General features: G+C 56.4%; 1 protein-coding gene across 5 annotated transcripts; it reads left to right on the top strand.

The window, feature by feature from the left end:
* Positions 1 to 98: 98 nt before the first annotated feature.
* On the top strand, positions 99 to 17198 carry RAB3D (RAB3D, member RAS oncogene family). Of its 5 annotated transcripts, none has more exons than XM_067560442.1 (6): positions 209 to 230; positions 8584 to 8678; positions 8905 to 9132; positions 12168 to 12286; positions 13342 to 13466; positions 15197 to 17198. In XM_067560442.1, exons 3-6 carry the CDS (start codon positions 8905 to 8907, stop codon positions 15382 to 15384), a joined length of 660 nt encoding a protein of 219 aa, XP_067416543.1. In that variant the 5' UTR covers positions 209 to 230; positions 8584 to 8678; the 3' UTR covers positions 15385 to 17198. The 5 variants fall into 5 exon arrangements, with proteins under 5 accessions (XP_067416539.1, XP_067416543.1, XP_067416541.1 ...); XM_067560441.1 differs by lacking the exon at positions 209 to 230 and adding an exon at positions 4081 to 4104; XM_067560438.1 differs by lacking the exon at positions 8584 to 8678 and having other exon boundaries at positions 99 to 230.
* The last annotated feature ends 4982 nt before the right edge of the window (positions 17199 to 22180 follow it).

The raw sequence follows: 22180 nt of genomic DNA, 5'->3' as shown, positions 1-22180 counted from the left end.
CGGGCCGGGCCGGGCCAGGCTTCCCCCAGTGCAGCCACATCAGCCCGAGGGAGGTTGGACGATGCGGAAAGTCGATTGCTGAGGTCTGGTGTGGAAAGACAAAAGGCTGCGACGCACCTTCCTTCCGTCTGCTCCGGCCGGGCGGGCAGGGGAGCGACGGATCCGGGTGCGGAGAGCAGGGGGCGGAGAGGAGACGCAGCCCGGCGGGAGGTTCGCACGCACCTGGCGAGGTAACTTGGCCGGCTCGGGACCGGGCTTTGGAGGTTTCCAGGCGGGCAGGGGGAGCCGAGGGGCGGCAGGGACTTTCCCGGGGCTTCGGCCGTTTGCGGGCTGGGTTCTGAGCCGGGCAGGGGCTGCTGGATGGCCCCCCCTCCCTGTTCTCACTGAATGGGCGACAGACGCTTTCTGCTTGGGGGAGCAGCGCCGGGCACGCTGGGGCCCTGATCACAGTCGGGGTCTGTGCAGCGCCGGGCACGAGGGGCCCCGATCTCGGTTGAGACCCTCCAGGTGCTACCGAGCGACGGATGACAACGGGCTAGATCCTCAGTGGACTTAATCGGGATCACTCATCTGTTACTCGGGGCCATTCCACCCACAGCTGAGCCCTTTGGGAAACTCCTGGCCCCTAGGGTGTGCTGCGGGGAGGTGGTGTGGGTGGAGGTGGGAAGGGTCCTTGAATTAGGGTGACCAGACGCCCCGATTTCATAGGGGCAGCCCCGATATTTGGGCCCTTTGTCACGCTTGCTGTCTGCTCCCCTCCACCGAATCGAATCCCGACTGGGAAAATGACTGGCTGAGTCGCGGGCAGTTTGCCAAGTCCCTTTCGGCTGATAAGGCTGCAGGAAGCTGGCAATAAAGCAACCCAGGGTGACAGCTCCCGAAGCCTGGCGGGAAGCAACCGGCTGGCGTCCCAGGCAGGGCTCGGGAGGGGAGCCAGACGGGAATGGCCGCTCCCCTGAAGAGTTGATTCAGGAGGCGGGGGGCACCCTCGGTTCTTCGATGAACCTCAGGGGCAACTGGGTGCTTCCAGGGCATTTTGCCTTGTGTCTGGATCTCTCAGTGACTGGCTGGGGCCCGGATCTGTGGGCCTGGCTGGGTTCTCATTCCTCCATGGCCTCCGTCAAGGGATGGGGTCTGGTTCTGTGCTCAGGTCACTCTAAAGGTCCCCCCCACCCCCGATTTTCCCCCCCCTACCACTGGTCTCTGTGGCCCCTAAGGATCCTGCACCAGCCCTGCGCTGCTGTCTGCTCCCCGGGGCGGAGCACCAATTAGAGCAGCCTTGAGGCTGCTCTCGCTGACACCCAGGGTGGGATGATCAGCTAGTGTGAAAAACCCTGACGCTTTTTTTTCAGGGGGGCGAGGAGGATGGTATAGTTGCCTGTATTAGACAAAGCCCCTGTTATCGGAACGGTCCCAATAATATCAGGACGTAGGGTCACCTTACACCAGGGGCAGGGCCCAGAATATGGGCAAAGGGAGCTTAGAGCCCTGCCCAGCAGGGAGAGCTTGCGCCCCCCGCTGCCTGCCCCTGGGAAGGCATGATTCATGTGCACCATTCACTGGCAGGGGCGTGGCATCCGTGCCCCCACGCAGGCGCCATTTGGCAAAGGAAGGGAGGGAGACAGGCTGTTGGGCAGGACCAGGGCATCAAACTGGCAGGGCAGCTCCGATCTCTTGTGCAGCCGCAGCCTCTCCTGGTCTGGGATTTCGCCTGGTGGGGGCAGCTGCCCGCCTCTTGTGGTGACGCGGTGCAGATCACGCCGCACTCATCGTTGGGTGGGGTCTGCCCCAGCAGCCGGATTCCTTCCCACTTCCACGGTGGAGGACTGGAGGGAGGGGCCCTTCCAAGCTCCACCCACAAACTAAGTTCTGCCCACGTGAGCCACCGCCCATGGTGGGGTTCCAGGTTCGAGTCTGTTGCCCGCTGGGTCTCTTGGGCCAGGATCCCCAGGGAGGGGAGGAGGGGGGGGGCCGTGGACTCGGCTCATTGATTTGGGGGAAAACTGACATGACAGGAAAGGGAGCCGTGGCTCACGCAGATCTAGCTAATAAGGTGCTTAGCTGGCCCCCATCACTGCAGTATCTGGGCACCTCCCAATCTTTACTGTGCATATCCTCCCCGCCCCCTTGCGAGACAGGGCAATGCTATTATCCCCAGGGGGAAACTGAGGCAGAGAGCAGTGACTTGCCCAAGGTCACCCTGTGGCCGTCTGTGACGGAGCAGGGAATTGACCTCAGCTCTCCCGAGACTCAGTGCCCTAACCACTGGGCAATCCTGCCTCCCTGCACCTCCCGTTCCCCCATTCTTACAGCAGGGCCGTTTCCAATGTCAGCGTGTAACCAACCACCGCGGGGGCATCCGAGCCAGCAGCGCCCTTCGCACCCCTGCACAGGATCCTCCCAGACCTGCCCCTGCGAGGGATTCCCCTCTCTGAGGTTTTCTCCCTCTACCCCCTGCCCCCCCCCCATCGCAGCTGGCCACGGGCTAGCAGTGGAAGCCAAGACCCTGGGGGATGAACCAGCAGCTCCAACCGCTTCCTAGTTGCACCTGTGTGCAGGGCCCCCACATGGGGGGGTGGGGAAGGGTACACTTTACCGGGGCCCAGAGGCTCTGGGAGGCCTGGCCCAGGCTGCAACCCCCATTATGTGTGTGGGAGGGGGCCCCTGTTACAAATTTGTACTGGGCCCGAAAAAATTATGCTTGGACCTGTGCAAATCACACCTAAGCAGGGGAGCTCAGATCCTGAGATGTTGCAGTGTGTGTAATTCTGCTGAGGCCGGTGCTGTACGTCTGGCTAGAAAACTAGCAGCATGCTAAAGAGAGTCTGTGTCGGAGGCTAAAGCCCCAGGACTCCCCTGGCTGGGCGGCTCCTGTGGGTTTCGTGGCTGGGCCGGTTCTAGTCGGTGGTTTGTCTAGACAGAGAGCACAGCGGGGATAATCCCCCCCCTGGATGCACCGGGCATTGGTTGGTGTGTGTTGATCTGCAAATGTAGGGTGCATAGCAATTTTCTCCCCCTCATTGCAGGCAGAGTGGGGGCCCCCTGGAAAATCTATGGGGAGGGAAGGTGAAATGATGGGAGATCAGAGTCCATCAGGGCCTGGACAGATCCTCCCAGAGTTAAAACGCGTCCTTCTTTCTTCACCCCCCTTCCCACTGAACCTGCTCCCAACACGCTTCCATGTGTCCCTCCAGCCTTCCTCCGGGGCCAGGCTCGCCTCTCAGCAGGCAGGAACTGCTCCTCTTGCTGGGATCCCAACCGCAGAGAGGAGAATCCAGCCAGCAAGATCCTAGGGCCCTTTATGCCAGGGGGGGCGTTAAACCCCGCCTGAAGCCACCCCCTTAAAATTCTCCCCACATGCGTGCACAGTGCCTCCGTTGGAGACGGTGTCCTCGCTTTTTACACGGTGTCGCTGAGCGCTGTGAAACAGCCGCCCACGCCCCACCTCAGAGGTGTCTGCATCTCAGTTGTAGGTGGGGGATCCCTGTGTAAACAGCGCCTGTGCCCTATCGCATGTCCCAGCCCCAGGCACTCAGTGCCGGGGCCAGGATCCCTGTATAAATAACTCCCACACCCCACCCCAGAGGCTGCTGCATTTCAGTTCTTGGTGAGGGATCCCTGTATAAACAGCTACTGTGCCCCACCCCGGTTGCAATCATTCAGTGCTGGGCGAGGGATCCCTGTATAAATAGCTGCCCCGCCCCGCCCCACAGGCAGCTGGATCTCAGCACCAGGTGAAGCATCCCTGTATAAACAGCCGCTGTGCCGGAAGCTGCTGCTGCAACTCAGCTCTGGGTGAGGGATTCCTGTATAAACAGCCGCCACGTCCCACCCCAGAGGCGGCTGCATCTCAGCACCAGGTGAGAGCGCCTTGTCTGGGATCAGCAACAGCATGGCTGAGCTCTTCTGCCGTATGCACCCTCTTACGACCACCTGTGATGAGAACCCCGCCCCTGCAGGCAGGTGACTAATTCGAGCTGTGCCGGGCCCCTTCCTCCCTGGCTTGTCTCTGCATCAGGTGCCCGTGTGGAAGAGGGTGACAGCACTATTTGCCGGGGAGCCAACAGCCTGCAATTTCTTGCCAAGAATGACACATCTTGCCAGGTTTGGGGGCTGGGTTTTGGTTGGTTGGTTTTGGGGATTTTTAGCCTGGCTGGCCTGGGGTTCATTTCCCAGCCACTGCGCCCACCACGGAGCAGCCCTGCCTTGTCCCCCCCCCAGCACTCTGTGCCCTGCAACTTTAACCCCTTCAGGATGCTGTCCCCCTAGTCTCAGTCATGCTCAGGCCCCTCTAGGCTGTGCAAAGGGGGTGGAAAATGCCCCTACTAGAATCACCCCTTTGGGCAGGGGCTCTGGGTGAGGGATCCCTTTATAAACAGCCCCTGCTCCTCACCCCAGAAGTGGCTGCATCTCACTACCCTGTGAGGGATCCCTGTATAAATATCTGCCATGCCCCTCTACCCCTTCTGGGATGGCAGAGGGGTCCCTCACCTGGCGCAGAGATGCGGCTGCCTCTGGGGTGGTGCGTTGGGGGGCGGCTCATACAGAGATTCCTCGCCCAGCGCTGAGATGCAGCTGTCCACACCCCCGCAGCTCAACCCTGCCCCGTCCCCGCTCAGTGACTGAGCGTCTCTGAGTGTGCAGCGTCAGACCCAGCACAATGGGGCCCTCAACCTCTATCTGGCAGGGGAGGGTGTGTCTAGCCGTTACTGTAACACACCTAATAGCGAGAGGTGAGTGTGTCGTGGCCTTGCCGAACGTTGCAGGGAATGGGCACCGTGCGTGAGCAGCGGCCCGATGGTGCATGGGACCAGGGCCGGCTGGCGGAGCCGGGACATGGTGCGTGACCCGATCAGGTGTAAGAGGTGGTACCTCGGGGAATCAGCTGATCCCAGGTGTGTGTTGTCCTCTGCCTGGGCTACCTGTGGTTGCAAATTGCAGCTCTCCGGGAGCTGCGGGGGAGGGAGGGAGGCACCCCCTCAAACCCTTCGCTTGGCAGAGTCAACATTTATACAGGGCTGGATCCCAGCTGCACGGACTGCAGGGGAGCAACGCTGTGTTACGCCAGTGGGGATCTGGCCTGGAGGCTTCCTGGTCTGATGTGAGACTGGGAGGTGGGGGGGAGATACACTCTGGTGCAGAGAGGGACTGTGCAGTGCAGTTAGGCAGGTGCCACTCTTTGGTGTATTACGGCATTATTGAGAGACGCCTCCCCCCCCCCCCCGCAGGGGTGCAAAAGGCCTTGATGGGGGGGGTCCCCATTGGGCTGGGCACTGCACGGAACAGGGACCTGCCCCACACAAGGATTAACCCTCCCTCCCCCCTGATTGTCCAAGTGACTCAAAGATTTGGGGCCCTTCCACTGACCCCCAGCTGCCCCTGGGGTACCGGGAGTGTCCCTTTCCCATTTCTAGACAGCTGGGCCGACCCTAACTGCCCCCTCACTGGGCAGACCCAGAACCTCGTCCCGGTCCCTGTGCATTGGGTGCCTGCTACACCCCCCCCGGATAAACCTCGGATGGGCTGAGTCTCCGGACCAAAGACCTACTCTGCTTTATAGGAGACTGGAGTCCTTCCGGGGGGGGGGCTTGAGCCAAGAGATCTTCAGCGCCCCAGGTTCAGCTCTCCTGGAGTTAGGTGCTTCACCCCCTCCCGCCCCCCGGCCCTGTTAGTTCTTGCAATAGAGTCTCCACCCGGTGGGGCGGGAGCCCAGGCCGAGTCAGGGCCGCCCGCGGTTAGTCACTCCTTTGCTTTGCTCTGGTTGTCGGCCCAAAATTCCTGGCTTGCGGCCGCCCTGCCCGTGCCCCGCCTTGCCACGCGGTGGTTGCGGGCCAGCTCCCAGCAGCGCCAGCCCGCCATGCAGTGCTGGGGGCCGGTTCCCGTCACCACCCCTCCTCCTCCTGCAGTGCAGCGGCGTGGCAGCCCCGTCCACAGCCCCCCCCTTGCGCCCCAGCTCCCACCCCCTACACAAGAGCCCCAATGAGAGCGCTACACTGGGGTGTCTCCTCTCTCCCGATAGGAGGAGCGCGGTGGTGAGTCCCAGTGGCGCTATGATCTCAGGGCTTCCCCCTGCCTCAGTTTCCCCTCGCAGCATTGCCTCTAGGCACGGCAGGACAGAGGCAGCCGTGCCCTGAGACCCAGCTAGCATGAAGCCAGGATCTTTAAACAGCAGCGACTGGCCGAGCAATCTACCAGTTTGCTCTGGCCTCCGAGAGTGGGCAGCGGGACGACACGCCGGATTTTTTCACGTGAAGTGGAGAGAGTCGAACCCCAGCTTTAAGGGCATCGTGGAACTCGGTTTGAACTCTGGTGTCACAACCTATACCTGCAAAACGAGCTGTCTCACGGTAGCATATCAACCCTGACTGAGGCCAGAGCCCTTATTGTACCAGGCACTACATCGACCCTCCCCAAAATCAGCACCCTGAATGCAATCGGGGGGCCTCTCTCATGCTGGGTTCCCCCCCCAGTGCTGGGCGCTGCATAGACTCTTAGTCAGACGGTCTTTGTCCCAAAGAGCTCACTAGTGAAACAAGGAAAGGACAAGAGGGGAAACTGAGGCACAAAGAGGGGAATGCCTCGCCCAACGTCCCCGGGACTGAGAACCGGCAGCCCCACCTTGGTGTCCTCTCCGTGGCACTTCGCGGCGGCTCTGGGAGGGCAGAGCCCGGGAGCTGTGCCCGGCAGCCCAAGCCGAGGAGGAGCCAGCGAGGTTGCTTCGCTTGATTGGCCCGTCGCTGCCGGGGATCCGAACTGGTTGGGCTGGTTGGGTTAGGAGCAGGCGGCTGTTCTAACCTGCTGGCACAGGGTTGTGTGCGTGACTCACTGAGCCGTGGGGAGAGCAGTTACAAAGCCAGTCCGGCCTGGCAGGGTTTAACCCGCTCTGCAAACTCCAGAGGGCCTGGGGCATTTCTTCTCCCTCTGTGCCTCGCGTCAGATCACATCCAGAGCGCTGCGGCCGAATGAGAAATCCTAACCGGCATGGTAGCAGACAGAGGGCCTGACTGAGATCGGGGGCTACGTGGACCCCCTCTGGGATCGGGTCCCCCAGTGTGCCAGGGGCTGCACACACACATTCTAAGAGACGAGCCCTGGACCCCCAGAGCTAAAGTCACTGCTGGAAGACACCTGCTGTGCACACTGTGCGTCTGCTGAACTCTGTACGGCCTGGTTTTCAGAGGACTACAGCTCCCATGAAGCACCCAGGGAACACTCTTTGGGAGCGGAGGCGGTGCATCATGGGAGCCCGCCGCCTTGGTGCATCATGGGCAATGTAGTCCGACTGATGACCTGGGCCAAGGGGGAGAACGGGGGGCAGGAGGCACCTGCCCTACAACTCCCATGAGGCTGAGGGGCGTTCTGGTTTGTGATTGGAAAACATCCAATTTTTCTGCAGGAAGCAGATGGTTTTCTGGCAAAAAGTCTCAGTTGAAGAATCTCTTTTCCCCTCAGAAAACAGCTCGGGTGTCTAATATCCCACCGGCCTCACTCAGCCCCCACCTTGGCACTTGGGCCTGTCTGAAAAATGCCAGCAGCTTGTCCCTGGCCACCCACGATTCAAACCCAGATCTCCTGCAGCTCAGAGCCTTTGCCCCATGCCCGCCATTCTTTTCTCAGAGCCCCCCCCGCCTCCGGGAGCGGATTCCTTCCCTTCTCCCTCGAGGAAAACGAGTTTTGGTTTTGGTTTGGTTTGAAGGACGGGCTCCACCGCTCCTGCCACGTCCCAGTTAGCAAACAGCTGTGTTTGAGCGTAGACATCCTCCCACGCACACCCCGCCCTGATGTGACACATCCCCAGCCTGAGAATCTGGGCAGTCCTGGGTGGGAGAGCAATTGTCTCTGCGGGAGGAGAAGGGTATGCAGGTAACAACAGGAAACGGGCGACTGAACAAGTCCCCGAGAGCTGCTGGGTGAGAGTCTCCGACCTGTGCTACACCAGAGCACGGACAAGATCCCTGCAATAGGAAGGAAGGACGGCCCAGTGGTTAGGGAGTAAGGTCAGGGTCCTGTTGTGCTGGGTGCTGCACGTCCACAATCCCTGCAAGAGCTAATTAGCCTGTTCTGTCTTTGTACAGCACCTGGCACCATGGGGGCCTTTCCTGGGCCATGACTGGGATTACTCTAATACATCTAGTAAATAAGGTACAGCCCCCAGCACAATGAAGTCCTGGGCCATGACTCTTGTGATGCAAATAACATATGAGACAAAGGCTGTGAGGGGAAACTGAGGCACAGACCAGGGCTGTGACTTGCTGAAGGTCACTCAGCAGGCCAGAGCTGGGAATAGAACCCAAGAGCCGTTGTTTATTGGGTGTATCGTGGTAGCACTTAGGCGCCGTGGTCACAGGCCAGGAACCCATTGCGCTAGGTGCTGGACAAACACTGCCCCAAGGGATTGACAGTCTACGTCTCCCCAGATCCAATGATGATCTGTGCGTTGCTGGTGGGAAATGACTCTTCCGGAAGGGGGATCTTTGAGGATCGGCTGCTCCCGGAAAGGGCTTTCCTAAGGAGGAGGAATGGGGAACTTCTTTCTTTCCTCCCCTCAAACACCAATAACCCGGGTCACGTCCCCTCTTCTAGATGCTGCATTTCCTAGCTGGCCCTGAGAGAGGAATGATCTCAAGTTGGGGCTTCTCTTAGCCTCGCTGCCAGCTGGGGTGTTCGGTGGGAGGCTGGTAGGTATTATCCCCCTTTCGTATGGAGGGGGAAAGGAAGGCAGAATGGCTTGTTCAGAGTCACAGAGTAAAGTCCTTGGCAAGCTGGGAATGAGACCCACGAGTCCTGGCTCTTAGCCTGCCCACTCTAACCACTAGACCCCGCTCCCCTCCCAGAGCCGGGGAGGGAACCCAGGAGTCCTGACTCCCAGCCCCGCTGATGCGGACGCCCCTTCTCCTCCCCCAGATGGCCTCCGCCAACGACACCCGGCAGGCCCAGAAGGATGCCGCCGACCAGAACTTCGACTACATGTTCAAGCTGCTGATCATCGGGAACAGCAGCGTGGGGAAGACGTCCTTCCTGTTCCGCTACGCCGACGACTCCTTCACCTCGGCCTTCGTCAGCACCGTGGGCATCGACTTCAAAGTCAAGACGGTCTATAGGAACGAGAAGAGGGTGAAGCTGCAGATCTGGGTGAGCGCCGGGGAAGGGGGGAAGGGAGGGGACCTGGCCAGGTTAGCACCCCCACGGCAGGAGAAGGTGGGGGGGCCTCTGAGTGGCTCGACAGTTCGGGGTCCCTGGACCGGGACTCCAGCACTTGTAATGATTGCACCCTCGTCCGTTGGGTGAAGCTGTTCGGGGCACCTCCAGGGAAATGCCCTGACCTCCCCACCCTCTGAGCCAGCCAGTCTCCCGCCCTGGGGCTGGCTTGGAGCTGGTGTCTCCTAGAGGGGAAGGGCCCCACCTCCCATTCTGTGGAGGATGAAACTTTTCAAGACTTTTTTTTTAAATTTCTGAATGCAAAGTTAACACAGGTCCCGGCCCCCAGCGGGTGTCGGTCAGCATCTCTCCACGGGAGTCGGGGGGAACTAGGTCGCTTTACCCCCACGTTGGACCTGGCTCGTGGACCTCGCCGGAGCTATGGCTGAGCTGAGGACCTGGCCTGCATCTTGCTGAGGCCCCGGGGGCCGCTCTGTCCCCCTGTCCCAGGTGGCAGGGACTGGATCAGCCCGTTCTTTCCCTCTTATCTCCATGGCCGGCAGCTGCAGCTCAGCCCCTAAGTGCAGCCGGATCTTCCGGTGCCTAGGGTAAACATCCCTTCCCCACGCAACAGCTGCAGCTGTCGCTGGCTTTTGCTGGAGGGGAGGGGGGACAGTCCAGAGTCCCTTTGCTCCTGAAGGGCTCTTGCCGTCACCAAGGTAATGGCACCGGCTTGTGGGCGCTTTGACGAGGGCAGCAGCTGGTGTTACCTTGGTTCCAGTAAATGCCACTGGGGCACCATCATCCAAACCCTCTGCCCAAAAAAGATTCCCCCTCCTCCTCTCCTGCCCACGTCCCCTGCCACGCCCACACCCAATCTGCCGCCCACTTTGTATTCTGTTTTGGCCTGTGGAACTCATTGCCACTGGGTGTTTTTGTTGTTGTTGTTTGTTTTTTGTTTTTTCATGCTGGGAACCTCACCTGTCCCCTAATGCCCACCCCAGAACCTGGACTGGGTCTACCTCCTCGCTTTCCCTCTGTCGATGAGGTTAGCCCGTAGAACTGGCTGCCACAAGATTTCCCTTTTGGAGAAGGGCTGCCTGGCTCGATGCTGCAGCCGGAACCTCTGCAGGCCGGAACTCCACGGACTCCAGCCAGCAGAGAATTTGGCCCAGGGTGCTTTTTCCACCGTAACATCTTGCCCTGCTGTGCGGGGTGGGAGGGACCCGGAGAAGCAGCTTTAGAGAAGGGAAGCCCTCTCTGGGCACTGACTTGAACCCACTAGGAGGGATGGGGGATTTAGATCAAGGGCACACATCGTAGCAGCATTATGGTAGCAGGTGCTTAACTCTTCATCCTGGCTTCTTTGGGGCAGAGATCGTCTTTTTGTTCTGCGTATGTACAGCGCCTGGCGCAAGGGGCTCTGCCTCCTGGGCCGTGACGCCTAGGTGCTACCACAGTCCTCCTACTAAATAAGTATTTCAGCATGTGCTTCACTTGAAGAGGATGCAGCTGGATGGGGAGGGATTAATAAAAATGAGGATGGATGGATGCCTTCCCGCCACCTCCCAGAAAGATCAGTGGAAGTGTCTCAGGTTCTCTACGGACTCTGTCTGAAATGCCTTCTCTCCCTCCCCCCAAAAAGAGAGAGGTCAATAAATAGGTGTATTACAGTAGCTTCAGTTATGACCAAGGATCCCATTGCCCTGGGCACTGTATGGTATTTATTAGGTGTATTATGATAGCACCTAGGCACCCCAGCCATGCACTAGGACTCACATGTTCTGGGTGCACTGGCCTGCACAGCCCCAGGGAGCTGACGCTCTAAATTAAACTCCCCTCGGTTAAATTAATCTCAGACCTGAGCATTGATCCCATCACCTAGCAGTGAGTTCCACAGGTTAAACCCCCGTGTCATCCCCTCCATTCTAAGGCCTGCCCTGACTTAGATGTGTGCCGGGTGGGCTCCGCTAGGCAGGGCTCAGTAGCCAGGTGATGCCTGGCCGGTGGCAGCAGAAGCCCCTCGCGGAGATGTTGCTTTTCCTGGGATCACTGATTTCCCGCGGGTGGGGATGGACTAAGCGATCCCGGGATACAGCACAGCTTTACTTTACTAAGCTGCGTCCCCACTACGAGTCCATTGCATGTGGGCGTAACTATCACTCGGTCTAGATCTGGCCTTAATCCGCTCCCTTTCATCCCCCTCCGCCCTCCCTTTAGTCCTGCATTCGGTGGCAGGCTGGATAGATTCCCGCTCGGTCCCTTCTGGGTGCCCTCTGCTATCCCACACCGCTCCAGGCATCCACGCCTTCCTAACCCCGTCCAGCCAAGCCCCCCACTCTTTTCGCTCTCTCTCCACCCGGCAGAAATCTAAGACTGCTCGTTGCCCGGCTGGGAAGCATTTTATTTTTTTCAGCAGCCCATTAAAATTTCCACTGACCGCCTTCCTTTTTTTTTTAATTGCACGCAAATAACGTCTCTTTACGTGGGTCTGAGCTGTCATGGAAACCAGCCCCGGTTCCTGGTAGCAGCCTGACGCTCTCAGGGCTTTTAATGAAAAGATCCTTATGTCACAGCCCTCTGTGCAATCTCTGGTCTCCACAGTAACAGGCCCATCTCTGCTCTCCTGCTTCGGAGAGTAGATCAGAGCCCTATAAGGCCAGGCACCTAGGGTTTAGCTGACATTTCTCACCTCCCCACAATGCACTGCTTTGCTTTATTCTCGGTCCCTGGCTGAAGCAGCCCTGCAGACAGCTGGTGAGAGATGGCCCCTGCCACGGGGAGCTTACAATCTAAAGAAAGGGTTATGCCCTATTTTACCAATGGGGAAACTGAGGCACAGATGGGGGGGGGGGGGAAGGAGGGAGTTTGTGGCAGAAACCATATCCAGATTTTTGGGTGGGGGGGGGAATTAACCACCAGCCTCCCACCGTGCTATCTGCGGGTTGAAATCTTCCCCTGTTAGCTGAATCCTGCATAGAAGTGAATCTCATTTGTGTGTGTCTTGGGCGGGCCGGGATTGTTTAAAGGACACGGCAGGGCAGGAGAGATACCGGACGATCACGACAGCCTATTACCGAGGAGCCATGGGCTTTCTGCTGATGTACGACATCGCCAACCAGGAATCGTTCAACGCCGTGCAGGACTGGTAAGAGACCCCATGGTCCCTTGTATCTTGAGCCGTGCCTGGAGGGACCAGGGAAGCCAGTCGTGCCCGGGTTAATTGAAGTTACAGGCACGAGAGGGCCCCTGTTTGGGACCCCTGGGATCACAGGGATCGAGGTCACGGTCTCCCTGGGGGAAGATGAGCTGTCTGACTAGTGATGGTGAAGAAAAACGTGAGCCGAGCAAAACTGATCTCTGCCTGAGTGTGCAGAGAGCCTGCCACGATAGGTCCGAGAGAGCGGAGCTGCCTTGAGCGTGTCTGACGCAGCGACCTTGCCTGAGTCTGCAGAGAGCAAACTTGGGGGCGGTCTAGTGGGAGCTAGGATGCCTGGGTTCTCTCCCTGGCTCTGGAAGGAGAGCGGGGTCTAGTGGTTAGAGCAGGGGGGGGCGTGTTGGGAGTCAGGACTCCTGGGTTTTGTTCTGGGAGGGGCGCCCTGGGAAGGTTGCTTTCACTCCCACAAAGCCCTCTGTGTGCCATTTCTTCTTGGGACTGAATTTAGCACCGCTGAGCACTGATGGAGGCACTTCCCCCCCCCCCCTCCCCCCAAAGATCCCCGTTTGTAAAGCATTCGGTGGTCAGTATTTATTCATCTCATGATCCCTGTTTCACAGCAGGGGAAACTGAGGCACAAGGCAGTGACGTGACTTGCCCACAGACACCGAAAGTAGTCCTCTTTTCCACCCCGTCCTCTCTGAGCACTAGGCACCACTCCCCCTCCCAGAGCTGGAGATAGAACCCAGGAGTCCTGACCTCAAAAGGATAATGAACAGTTTGAGTTGGGGGGGGGGCAGGGAGAAGGTCATGTCCCCTCAATTCCTCCTGTGGAACATCCCGATGTGTAGTGCAAAATCCTGGTTGTGGGGCTCGAGTTCCTTTAAAATGGGTGGGGCGGGGTCACCAGCAACAAAAGACTCATTGGATTTGTAATGGGGACCTTTTAATGGGGAAGTCAGTGGGGTGGGGTGAAGGTGATTGACAGCTGGGTGGGCAGGACTTGTGAGCAAGGCATGAGTTCAATTCCCACCTCCGCTCCATAGGGCGACTCAGATCAAGACCTACTCTTGGGATAACGCCCAGGTGATCTTGGTGGGGAACAAGTGCGACCTGGAGGATGACCGAGTGGTGGCCACGGAGGACGGCAAGCGGCTGGCTGACGAGCTAGGTAGGTGGCCTCCATCCCCGCAGCGGGCGGGGAGGCGGCTGGAGGACTGGGAACCCGAACAGATTTTTCCGGTTTGTGGCGATTCCAAAAAACCGGGAGTGAACTTTCATTTGGGGTCAAAACGTTTCGCAAATTTCAGCAAATGGAAACATGGAAAAACGTTTCGCTTCGGGGCGCGGCAGAAGGTGTTTGACTTGGAGCATTTTTAAAAATCTTTTTGTTTTAATTTGTAAAAACAAAAGGAAATTTTGAGATGAAAAATTAAAACGTTTCGATTTCCCCTCCCCCCAATGTTTTTGGGTCGGTTTTGGGGGGTTCTCTCCACCTGAAACAATTTGGCAAAACCAAATTCCCTCTGAAATCCGTGGGATGTAGGCACCGAAATCAGGTCGTAGGCCTCCGACACTTGTGACTTGCAATCAAACCTCTCCGTGAACAGAAAGGGCCTCTCCCTGGCCTCTCTCCACCCTTCAGACTCTTGCTTTTTGTCACCTCGCCCCCTAGTGGCCAACACAACTGATAAAAGCTCTACTACTGCTGCCCCGTGTCGTCCTAGATCCCAAGGTCAGAAGGAGCCGTTGTGATTTAGTCCAGTGGTTCCCGACCTTTTTGGCTTGAGGGCCACACATTTTTACAATCCCGAAGGGCCCCCAGCCTATCGACGCGTAACAAATGTGTTGTCGTACACGCCATTCAGGACGGCAAATTGCTGCATATTTAGAATCACGGGCTCATTTTTACAGTCACTATTTTACACCGACAAATGACTCTGTGTGCGTCACACACTCACAGGCAAAGCACTAGTGTCGATGCGTGACTCACTACACACTGAAGCACAGGGCCTGGCAGCTAAGTCACGGTGGGTGACAAATCGGAAGGCACTGATTTTTTAGAGTCCTGCCCCTCCTCAAGCAATCTGGCACCAGCAGGGACCCAGGCAGAGCGCTTTGCTCTCTGCTGGAGCCGGGGGAGCGCTGATCTCCCCTCCCTCTGGCTCCAGCAGGGACCCCGGCGCCGATGGACGCAGGCAGAGCGCTTTGCTGTGTTCCCTGCTACAGCCAAGGCGAAGGCAGCGCTGATCTCCCGTCCCCTTGGCTGCCACCAGCAGCCTGCACTGGTCTTGTAGCCCCGTGGCCACTTGCTCCGCCTGGGTTCTTAGGCGGCGGCTCCCTTCTGCAGCCAGCGGGAGGGAAGTGGCAGGCCACTTTGAAAAAGCCCGCTGGCCACTTTTGGCCCCTCCGGGCCACAGGTTGGGACCCGCCGATCTAGCCTGATGCCTGTGTGCTGCAAGACCAGAGAACTGCCCCCAAAGAATCCCTCGCCCAGATCATTTAGAAACGCCTCCAGTCTTGATTTTTAAACAGGATCGCTAACAGCGAATCCACCTGCACCACCCTTGGTAAATTGTGCCGATGGTTAATCACCCTCCCTGTTCAAAATGTGCACCTCATTTCCAGTCTGAACTTGTCTAGCTTCATCTTCCAGCTGCCGGGTGGGCTTAGACCTTTCTCTGCTAGCGTGAAGAGCCCGTTATCAGTAGTTACAGATGGTAATGAGGAGTTTCTCTGTTTGCTCTGGCATTAAGGGGCTGCAGTTTTCATGCTGAAGGCACCGGGTTCAAATCTGGGCGCCGGATCCGCCTGTTGCTTTCAGTCCACGTTCACCAATGCAGGAGGGTTTTTATCCCCTGTTCTGTCTCATTCCCTCCTTTCTCCTCTCCCCCCGCTCAGGGTTTGAGTTCTTCGAAGCCAGCGCCAAGGATAACATCAACGTCAAGCAGGTCTTTGAGCGCCTGGTGGACATTATCTGCGAGAAGATGAACGAGAGCCTGGACGCCAACCCCACCCTCGTCGGCAGCGGCAAGAACGGGGTCCTGACCGAGACTCCGCCCCAGCAGCCCAGCAGCTGCTCTTGCTAGATAACAGACTCCGCCCACCTATGGCTCCTCCCCCTTCCCCCCCCTCGCAGCACGGTTCCATTGGCGTCATAGATAAATAGGCTGGGAGGTTATGGGGCGATGCAGGTCTCTTGGGCTGATGCCTCACGGGGGGTCTATTTGCCTATGACAGAAACGCAACGGAGCCAGCAGCCCTTTCCTTTTCCCTGCTACGGGGTTCGTCCGTCTCTGCAGCCACGGCCAGCGGAGGGAGGAGGAATGCGAGTCCATCCACCTGACCTCAGAGGTTGTGGGTCAGGCCCAGGGCCCCCCAACCGCTGGCACAAATTGGTCTTGGTTTCCATTGATTGCCAGGGCGTTGAGGTGGGTGCCACGGATCTGAAGGGGATTGGATGGCCCAGGGTTTCTGCAGTCTCTGGGCGGCACGTCGGTTATTAACCAGCTTTTCAAAGGCTGGGCCATCGAAGCCCCGTGTAGATCTGTGACGAGCGGTCTGGGTTTGTCAGGGGACAGAGAAGGGTGCCCGGGGGAGGGGATGGAGGTGCGGGAAGGTTTTCTGCACAGGGTTTTCTGCAGTTTGGTGTGAGTGACATTAATCCCCATAGCGGAACATGGGCAGGGGGGCGGGGGGGATCCATTTTCATCTAAATTTTCCACTGAAAAGTTGTTTTCTTCCAGTGAAAATTTGTGTCCTGAACATTTTTGTCCAGAAGCCGGTGCTACTTTCCTTCTGAAATGCCTCCTGGGGGGTCGTGCTCCTATTCTCTTCCAGAGACTGGGCTTCTGGGTCAGACTACGTCTCCCAAGATGCACCCCGCTCTCCCTGCGGGGAGAGGGCTTGCATGGTGGGAGTCCCTGGCCATGGTGCAGCATGGGAGACATAGTCCAACCAAGAAACCCGGCTCATAGAGGAGAATGGAAGCTGGAGGCCCCTGAACTACAACTCCCATGAGGCACCACAATATCATTTGCAAATCAACTCAACCCCAACTGATTGCTTCCCATAGAGTCATGCACCCCATAAATGCCCAGGGCCCATCATGCATCCTCCCTCCCCACCCCTCCCCACCGGCCGTCAGTGCATCTGTTTGCACTAGTGTCGCATGATCCCATGGGGGACAGCTGTAGTGAAAATGACGATATGAGGCTCAGGAGAATCGGGCCCTGGGATTTTTTTTTTCTCTTTCCCCAAAGCATTTGCCCTTAGCCCCAGGTTCAGCTCTCAGTAAGGGATACATCAAGAGAGACTCAGCTCCCAGGGGGTTGAGGGGGAAGAGGAGTCGGCCCTGTTCTCCAGCCTGGACCCTCAGTGGTGTAAATGGGTGCTAATGGAGAGACATCGGTTTACACGAGCTGCGGATGTGGCCCCATTGATGTCAGTGGAGTGACACGGGTTTATGCTAGCGGAGGCTGTAGCCTTTAATATTGGAATGGGCCAGCAGAGAGACAAGACCCTGGCCTGGGAAAAATCTAGAATACCTTCACTGTCTCAGATCAGTTTGAACCATCCCGCCCCAGGAGTGGGAGTCTTGTAAAACCAAAGCTCCTGGGCCCGATTTCCCATTGCCCTGGACCTTGCACAGTGATTTATTTACACTAGTGTGCGAGGGGTTAAAATCAGTCCAGGCTGGTTTGCACCAGTGGTGTAGCGTATGGGGGAATTGGACCCATAACTCTTCTACGCAGGGTGAGCCAGGGGGGCCAAGGCCTCGAGAGGCTTTTCCCCCTCTAGGGCCATCAGTTCCCAGCCAGAGCCCGGCTCAGCAGTGCCTGAGCCCCTGATCTCATGCAGGCACCGCCAGAGCTTGTCCCAGGATCGTGGCCTCAGGATCCCTCCCCATTTGATTCAGGGTCCTATGCTGGGAGGGACTGGTGCCTTGTCGAGGCCGAGCTGCTCGCCGGCTGCTCCCTAGAACCAAGCCTGCTGGGGCAGGAGGGAGAAGCAATGCCAGGCCAGTGAAGGGAAAGCCCGGTCTGTCTGTGGATGAATTGCTCTCAGGCTGGGATTTCATGAGGTGGGGCCTGGTGCTGGTGTTAACTAGAGCAGCCTCTGGGCTGCTCTAATTCACGCTCTGTTTCCCATGAGCCCCTGCTGAAGCATGGAGTACCCATAATGCAGTGTGTTCCGGTCATGTCCCCCTATGTTAGGGTCCATGCCTTTATGCCAGCTCCCCATTGGCTGGGCGAGGTCCCGCCCCCTGCATAAGTGATGGGGAGGCAGGATTGTCAGGGGGACTGACCCGGCCCACTGTATTCAGCCTTAAAGGGGCCTTAACATCACTGAGAATCAGCCTCTGGAATCTAGCAGCGTGTGTCAGCTCCCCCATAGTGTCCTGGGACTCAAATCCTTTTAAAGGAGTCAAGCGCCTTCATGTCCCTGTTCTCCAGGGCGAGGTGAAGCGCTCGGTGAGGTCCCAGCAGCCGTACAAGGTACAACAGTCAGTTTCTGCCTTGCGCGGCACAGCTCGTGTCAGCCTCTCCCCAGCTATCCCTGAGCTTTTCCTCGCTGGAGCAAGCTTCCCCGTTGTAGCGACTCAGCCTGCAGGGGCTCCGCTCTCCGGGCTGTCCGTACCGCAAAGCGCTCAGGGCTTAGCCAGAGGGACCGGGCTGCTGGCGCTCATCACGCAGTGCAATGTTTATTCTCGTCCCGCCCCGGCCATGTCGTGGCGTTAAAGGAAAGCGTCGAGTCGCGCCGGTGTCGAGACGTGCGATCTGTCAAAAGGGAGGAGATGCCAATTTCTTTTTTTTTTTTTAAAAAAGAGTGCCTTTAGAAAAAGCCAAAATGTCGAGCGGTCACTTGTAAATATCCATGCTCCCAGCTAAGCTGTGGCCTAGCGGTAAATGCCTTGTTTGACCTCATGATCTGTCCTTTTTGGGGAGATTTCACCGATGCCTTTCGCACCCCCTCTTCCCAGAATTATTGAAGAGAGCGAGATACAGAAAGGACCACCTAGCTTCCCCGGCGGTATATCAAAGGCTGGGAAAATGTCATCCACTGACCCCTTTCTTGAGCCAAAGATAGATATGCTGGCTGTGATATTTAAAATTCCTAGGGTGAAATCCCTGCAACCGGTGGGCTTTTATAACTGGTGTAGCACGTGACCATTGGAAGCTGGGAGCTGCACCTGCCCCCAAAAAGCCTAAAGACATTTAAGCCCGACAAAATAGAATGTGGATGTGACCGGGACAGGGATTGTCTTTTTGTTCTGTGTTTGTACAGGGCCTAGCACACTGGGGCCCTGGGCATGACTGGGGCTTCTGTGTGCTACTGTAATACGCCTAATAAAGAATAATAACGCCTTTGAAATCACAACCTAATGGTCTTGTGCTGGTGACTGACTGATTTGTACGCAGGTGGGTCTTGGGCCCCCTCAAGTGGCTAGCCGATATATTTATGCAGTGGTGGGTCCCATGTGGGTCCCAGGATATGAGAGCCACGCCAGGAGGTAATAGCTTTTAGGGGCCCAATTGCCACTGGTGAAAGAGACAAGCGTTCCGGCGCGATGCAGCTCTTCTGCTGCTCCCCAGGAACCCCACTTGTGACTCAAGTCTAGGCTTGGTAGAATTCAATTTGTCTATCATTTTGATGGATACGATTGATGTTTATTTTAAGCATTTTTTAATATATTTTTTTTAACCCATTTACATTTTCACGGTTGCACAAAATTATGGGTTTTAAGCAGTTTTGCTATTTATTTAAATTTTCACAGGGCTGAGACGTTATGGGGGAACCCAACATGGGGCGGGCCTCAGCCAAAAAGCATTTAATTTAATGACAGTCAACTTGACTTGAAGATTCAGCAAGTTACAGCATTAAAACGCGCACGATCACCAGCACGTGTCAGAATAGCACCCTTACATCCAACGCTAATAAATTCTCAAGCAGCATTTTTCTTACTTTGCCTGGTTGTAAATTTCAGTTGCCGATGGAAATAGTTTTTTTGTCAGTTTGCTGCCGCTTGGTGAAATCAACCTCTATCATAGAATCATAGAATATTAGAGTTGGAAGGGACCTCAGGAGGTCATCTAGTCCAACCCCCTATCGCCACTTACTGATGAAAATCGAACCCTTCCAAGCCTCTGTACATTGCATGTATTGCTGAATCTATTTGGGGGTGCTTTTTGCCTTCTAGGGTGGAATGATCATGGGTTAATAGCTGGTCCCAGCTCCATGTAACTACGGCTTTTTCTATAAAGGGCCTTTTTTGGGGGTTGAAAACCTGGCAAAAGTCCCCCCTTTATTTAAAAAAAACCCCCTTCAAATTATGAAAAACAACATTCCTGGTCTTCAGCAACTTTGAACAGAGGATCCTGGTCCAAGTTGCACCCACTGGCAGGGCGTGATGTTGTGCAAGTGATATAGGAAGAAATGGACAAAATGTGTTTGAAACGAGGTCTGTCTTTAATAATTCAATATGGTGGCTGCTGCCGCAGATGTGTTCGGCAGAAATAATGCCTGTGTTAATTTTCACAACTGTCTTTATTCCGCCACCCCCCACTTTCAATAGCAGGAGAATTTAGGAACCAGGAAATACAGACCCTAATGCCTTTTGAATTCCCTGTTTCTGCTCCGAAGCCCCACACGTTTGGTTGTGAATGTATTTCACTGGGGGGGGAAGTGCATGTCAGTTTCACCCAGCAAATTGCTTCTAAATTTTCGCTTTGGAGGGGCTGGAGGCGATCAAAGGAAACTCTGCCGAAGCGCCTGCAATTTTGTGGTACCGTTAATGCTACCAGGGGAAATAACTGCTGTCTGCCATGTGCCTTGCTAATGATTTCTTTGCATTTATTGTTAAGGGAAAGGGGTGGGGGTTAAACTAACGAGGTGATTTGTCATTAGGGAAGGGCTAATTAAAGCTGGGCATCTTTCCAATGGCCACCAGCTTTTTGTGCTTCTTGTAAATGGCTGTTTTGGCTGGGGGGAGCCAAGGATGTGGTTGAAAAAAACAAGCTGAACCTTTTCTTTAGGAAGCATTGATGAAATGGAGACCGGAAGGAAAGGTGGGTTTATGATGAAATCCCTGATGTATGACCTGGGTTCAATTCCTCTCTCTGTGCCTCAGTTTCCCCATTTGCAAAAAACAAGGCTCATAAGCCTTCCATTTATCTTGTCTACTTCGCCTGTAAACTAGATCTGGGCCAATATTGGAGTTTCTGGTCTGCTTGTGATTCTGAAAAATCAACACCTCCCCTCCCCAAAAATTTCAGGTTTAGCCATCAACGAACCTTTTCAAAATTCTCAGCAAAGGGAAAAATTGTTTCAGCTGGAACAGAACGTTCGGCTCAGTTTACAAGTGGTTTTCTTTTTTTCTTTTTAACCGTTTAAAAACAATAAAATGGAAGGAAATAACGAAACAAAAAGTTGGAACGTTGCAACATTTTCTGACAAACAACCACCGCGAATTCATGAACCGTTCCAGTGTCACTGAACCTGCGTTTTTTTGCTGAAAAAAACATTGCACTCCAAACATTTCAACCAGCTCGACTGTAAATGCTTTGTGGTGGGGACTGGCCTCTCTCTGTGTAGCACGCCTCACAACGCAGGCACCTGATCTCGGTCGGGGTCTGGGCAGCGCCTGGCACAACAGAGGTGCTGATCTTGGTCGGGGTCTGGGCAGTATCTGGCAAGACAGGGCCCTGATCTCAGAAGAACAAACTCCACCCTGTTCTAGCCTGCTTCCCCAAGATGGCAAATACCACATCCCCTGCTTTGTGCAAACAATGCCATGGCTAAACAAAGCGGGAGGGTCGGCTAATAATTTACAGTGAATCGCCTTGGCCGCTTTTCTAGTTAGGGGGGAAAAAAAAAACCCGTCTGCCCAGCAGCCTCAGCATTATAATTCCCTTTGGAAAGAATCTGGCCAGCGCGATGCTACAAAACTAGCAGCATCGCATTCTTGGGCACTCTGCTGCCTCCCGATTTGAAATGCTTAGCGGCGAAGGGCGCAGGAGGGAGGGCCATGAAATATTTAAAAGCCAGCACTGTGCTTAATTGGTACCGCTCGGCGCATCAGGCCCAGCTGTCAGGGGTGCCGCATCGGCACCTCGCCGGCGTCCTCCAGACAAATCACGCCACGCGCGCCGCTCTGCAAACATGACAGGGGCTCTTGGATCTTCCCGGCACAGCTAAGCTGATACCAGCTGCGTGATTTTTGAAGCAGACAGGAGGCAGATGAAGGACGGGCCAGATCCACCGCTGGTGGAAAGAGGCGTCAGGCCGCTCCCTGTTGTGCATTTACGCTGATTTACACCCGCTCGGGAGCTGGCCCACAGCCCTCGGCAGCGAGATTTCATTTCTAAAGCCGGCAGGAGCTTGGCGTCTTGTCAACATCCAAAGGGGGGGCTGGCGAGGGCCCCGGCTCCTGCTGTCAATCAACCTGTCAAATGCAGCTGTGGTTCTACAGCCCAGATGTGGAGCGCCGATTGCACAGCTGGTGGCAGAAGCATGTTACACTTTGAAAGCCCGGGGGCAGGAAGGAGAATCTGGATTGCAGTTATTAGTTATATTACCAGAGCATCTCGAGGGCCTGGCTGAGATCAGGCCCCCATTGTGCCAGGTGCTGCACGGGGCCTGGCTGAGATCAGGGCCCCCATTGTGCTGGGTGCTGCACATCTCTAAGCGAGGCTGGAAGGGGAAACAGGAATAGAGCAGGGCAGTGACCAGTGCAGGTCACCCCCTAGTTGAGTAGCTGAGCTGCGCCTAGATCCTGGCTCCCCCAAGGGCTAGTCCAGTGCGCTAACCACTAGCCCACAGTGGGACGTGCACAGGCTTGTGCTGGGATTACCCCGCCATGGTATTAATTCCCCCCTCCTTTCT

The sequence above is a fragment of the Emydura macquarii genome, unplaced genomic scaffold, assembly GCF_026122565.2.
Source record: "Emydura macquarii macquarii isolate MOO-44397 ecotype Brisbane River unplaced genomic scaffold, CSIRO-AGI_Emac_v2 contig_2292, whole genome shotgun sequence".
Taxonomy (NCBI): Eukaryota; Metazoa; Chordata; order Testudines; family Chelidae; genus Emydura; species Emydura macquarii.
The sequence above is the reverse complement of the archived record's forward strand: the minus strand, read 5'-3'. Positions and strand labels throughout refer to the sequence as shown.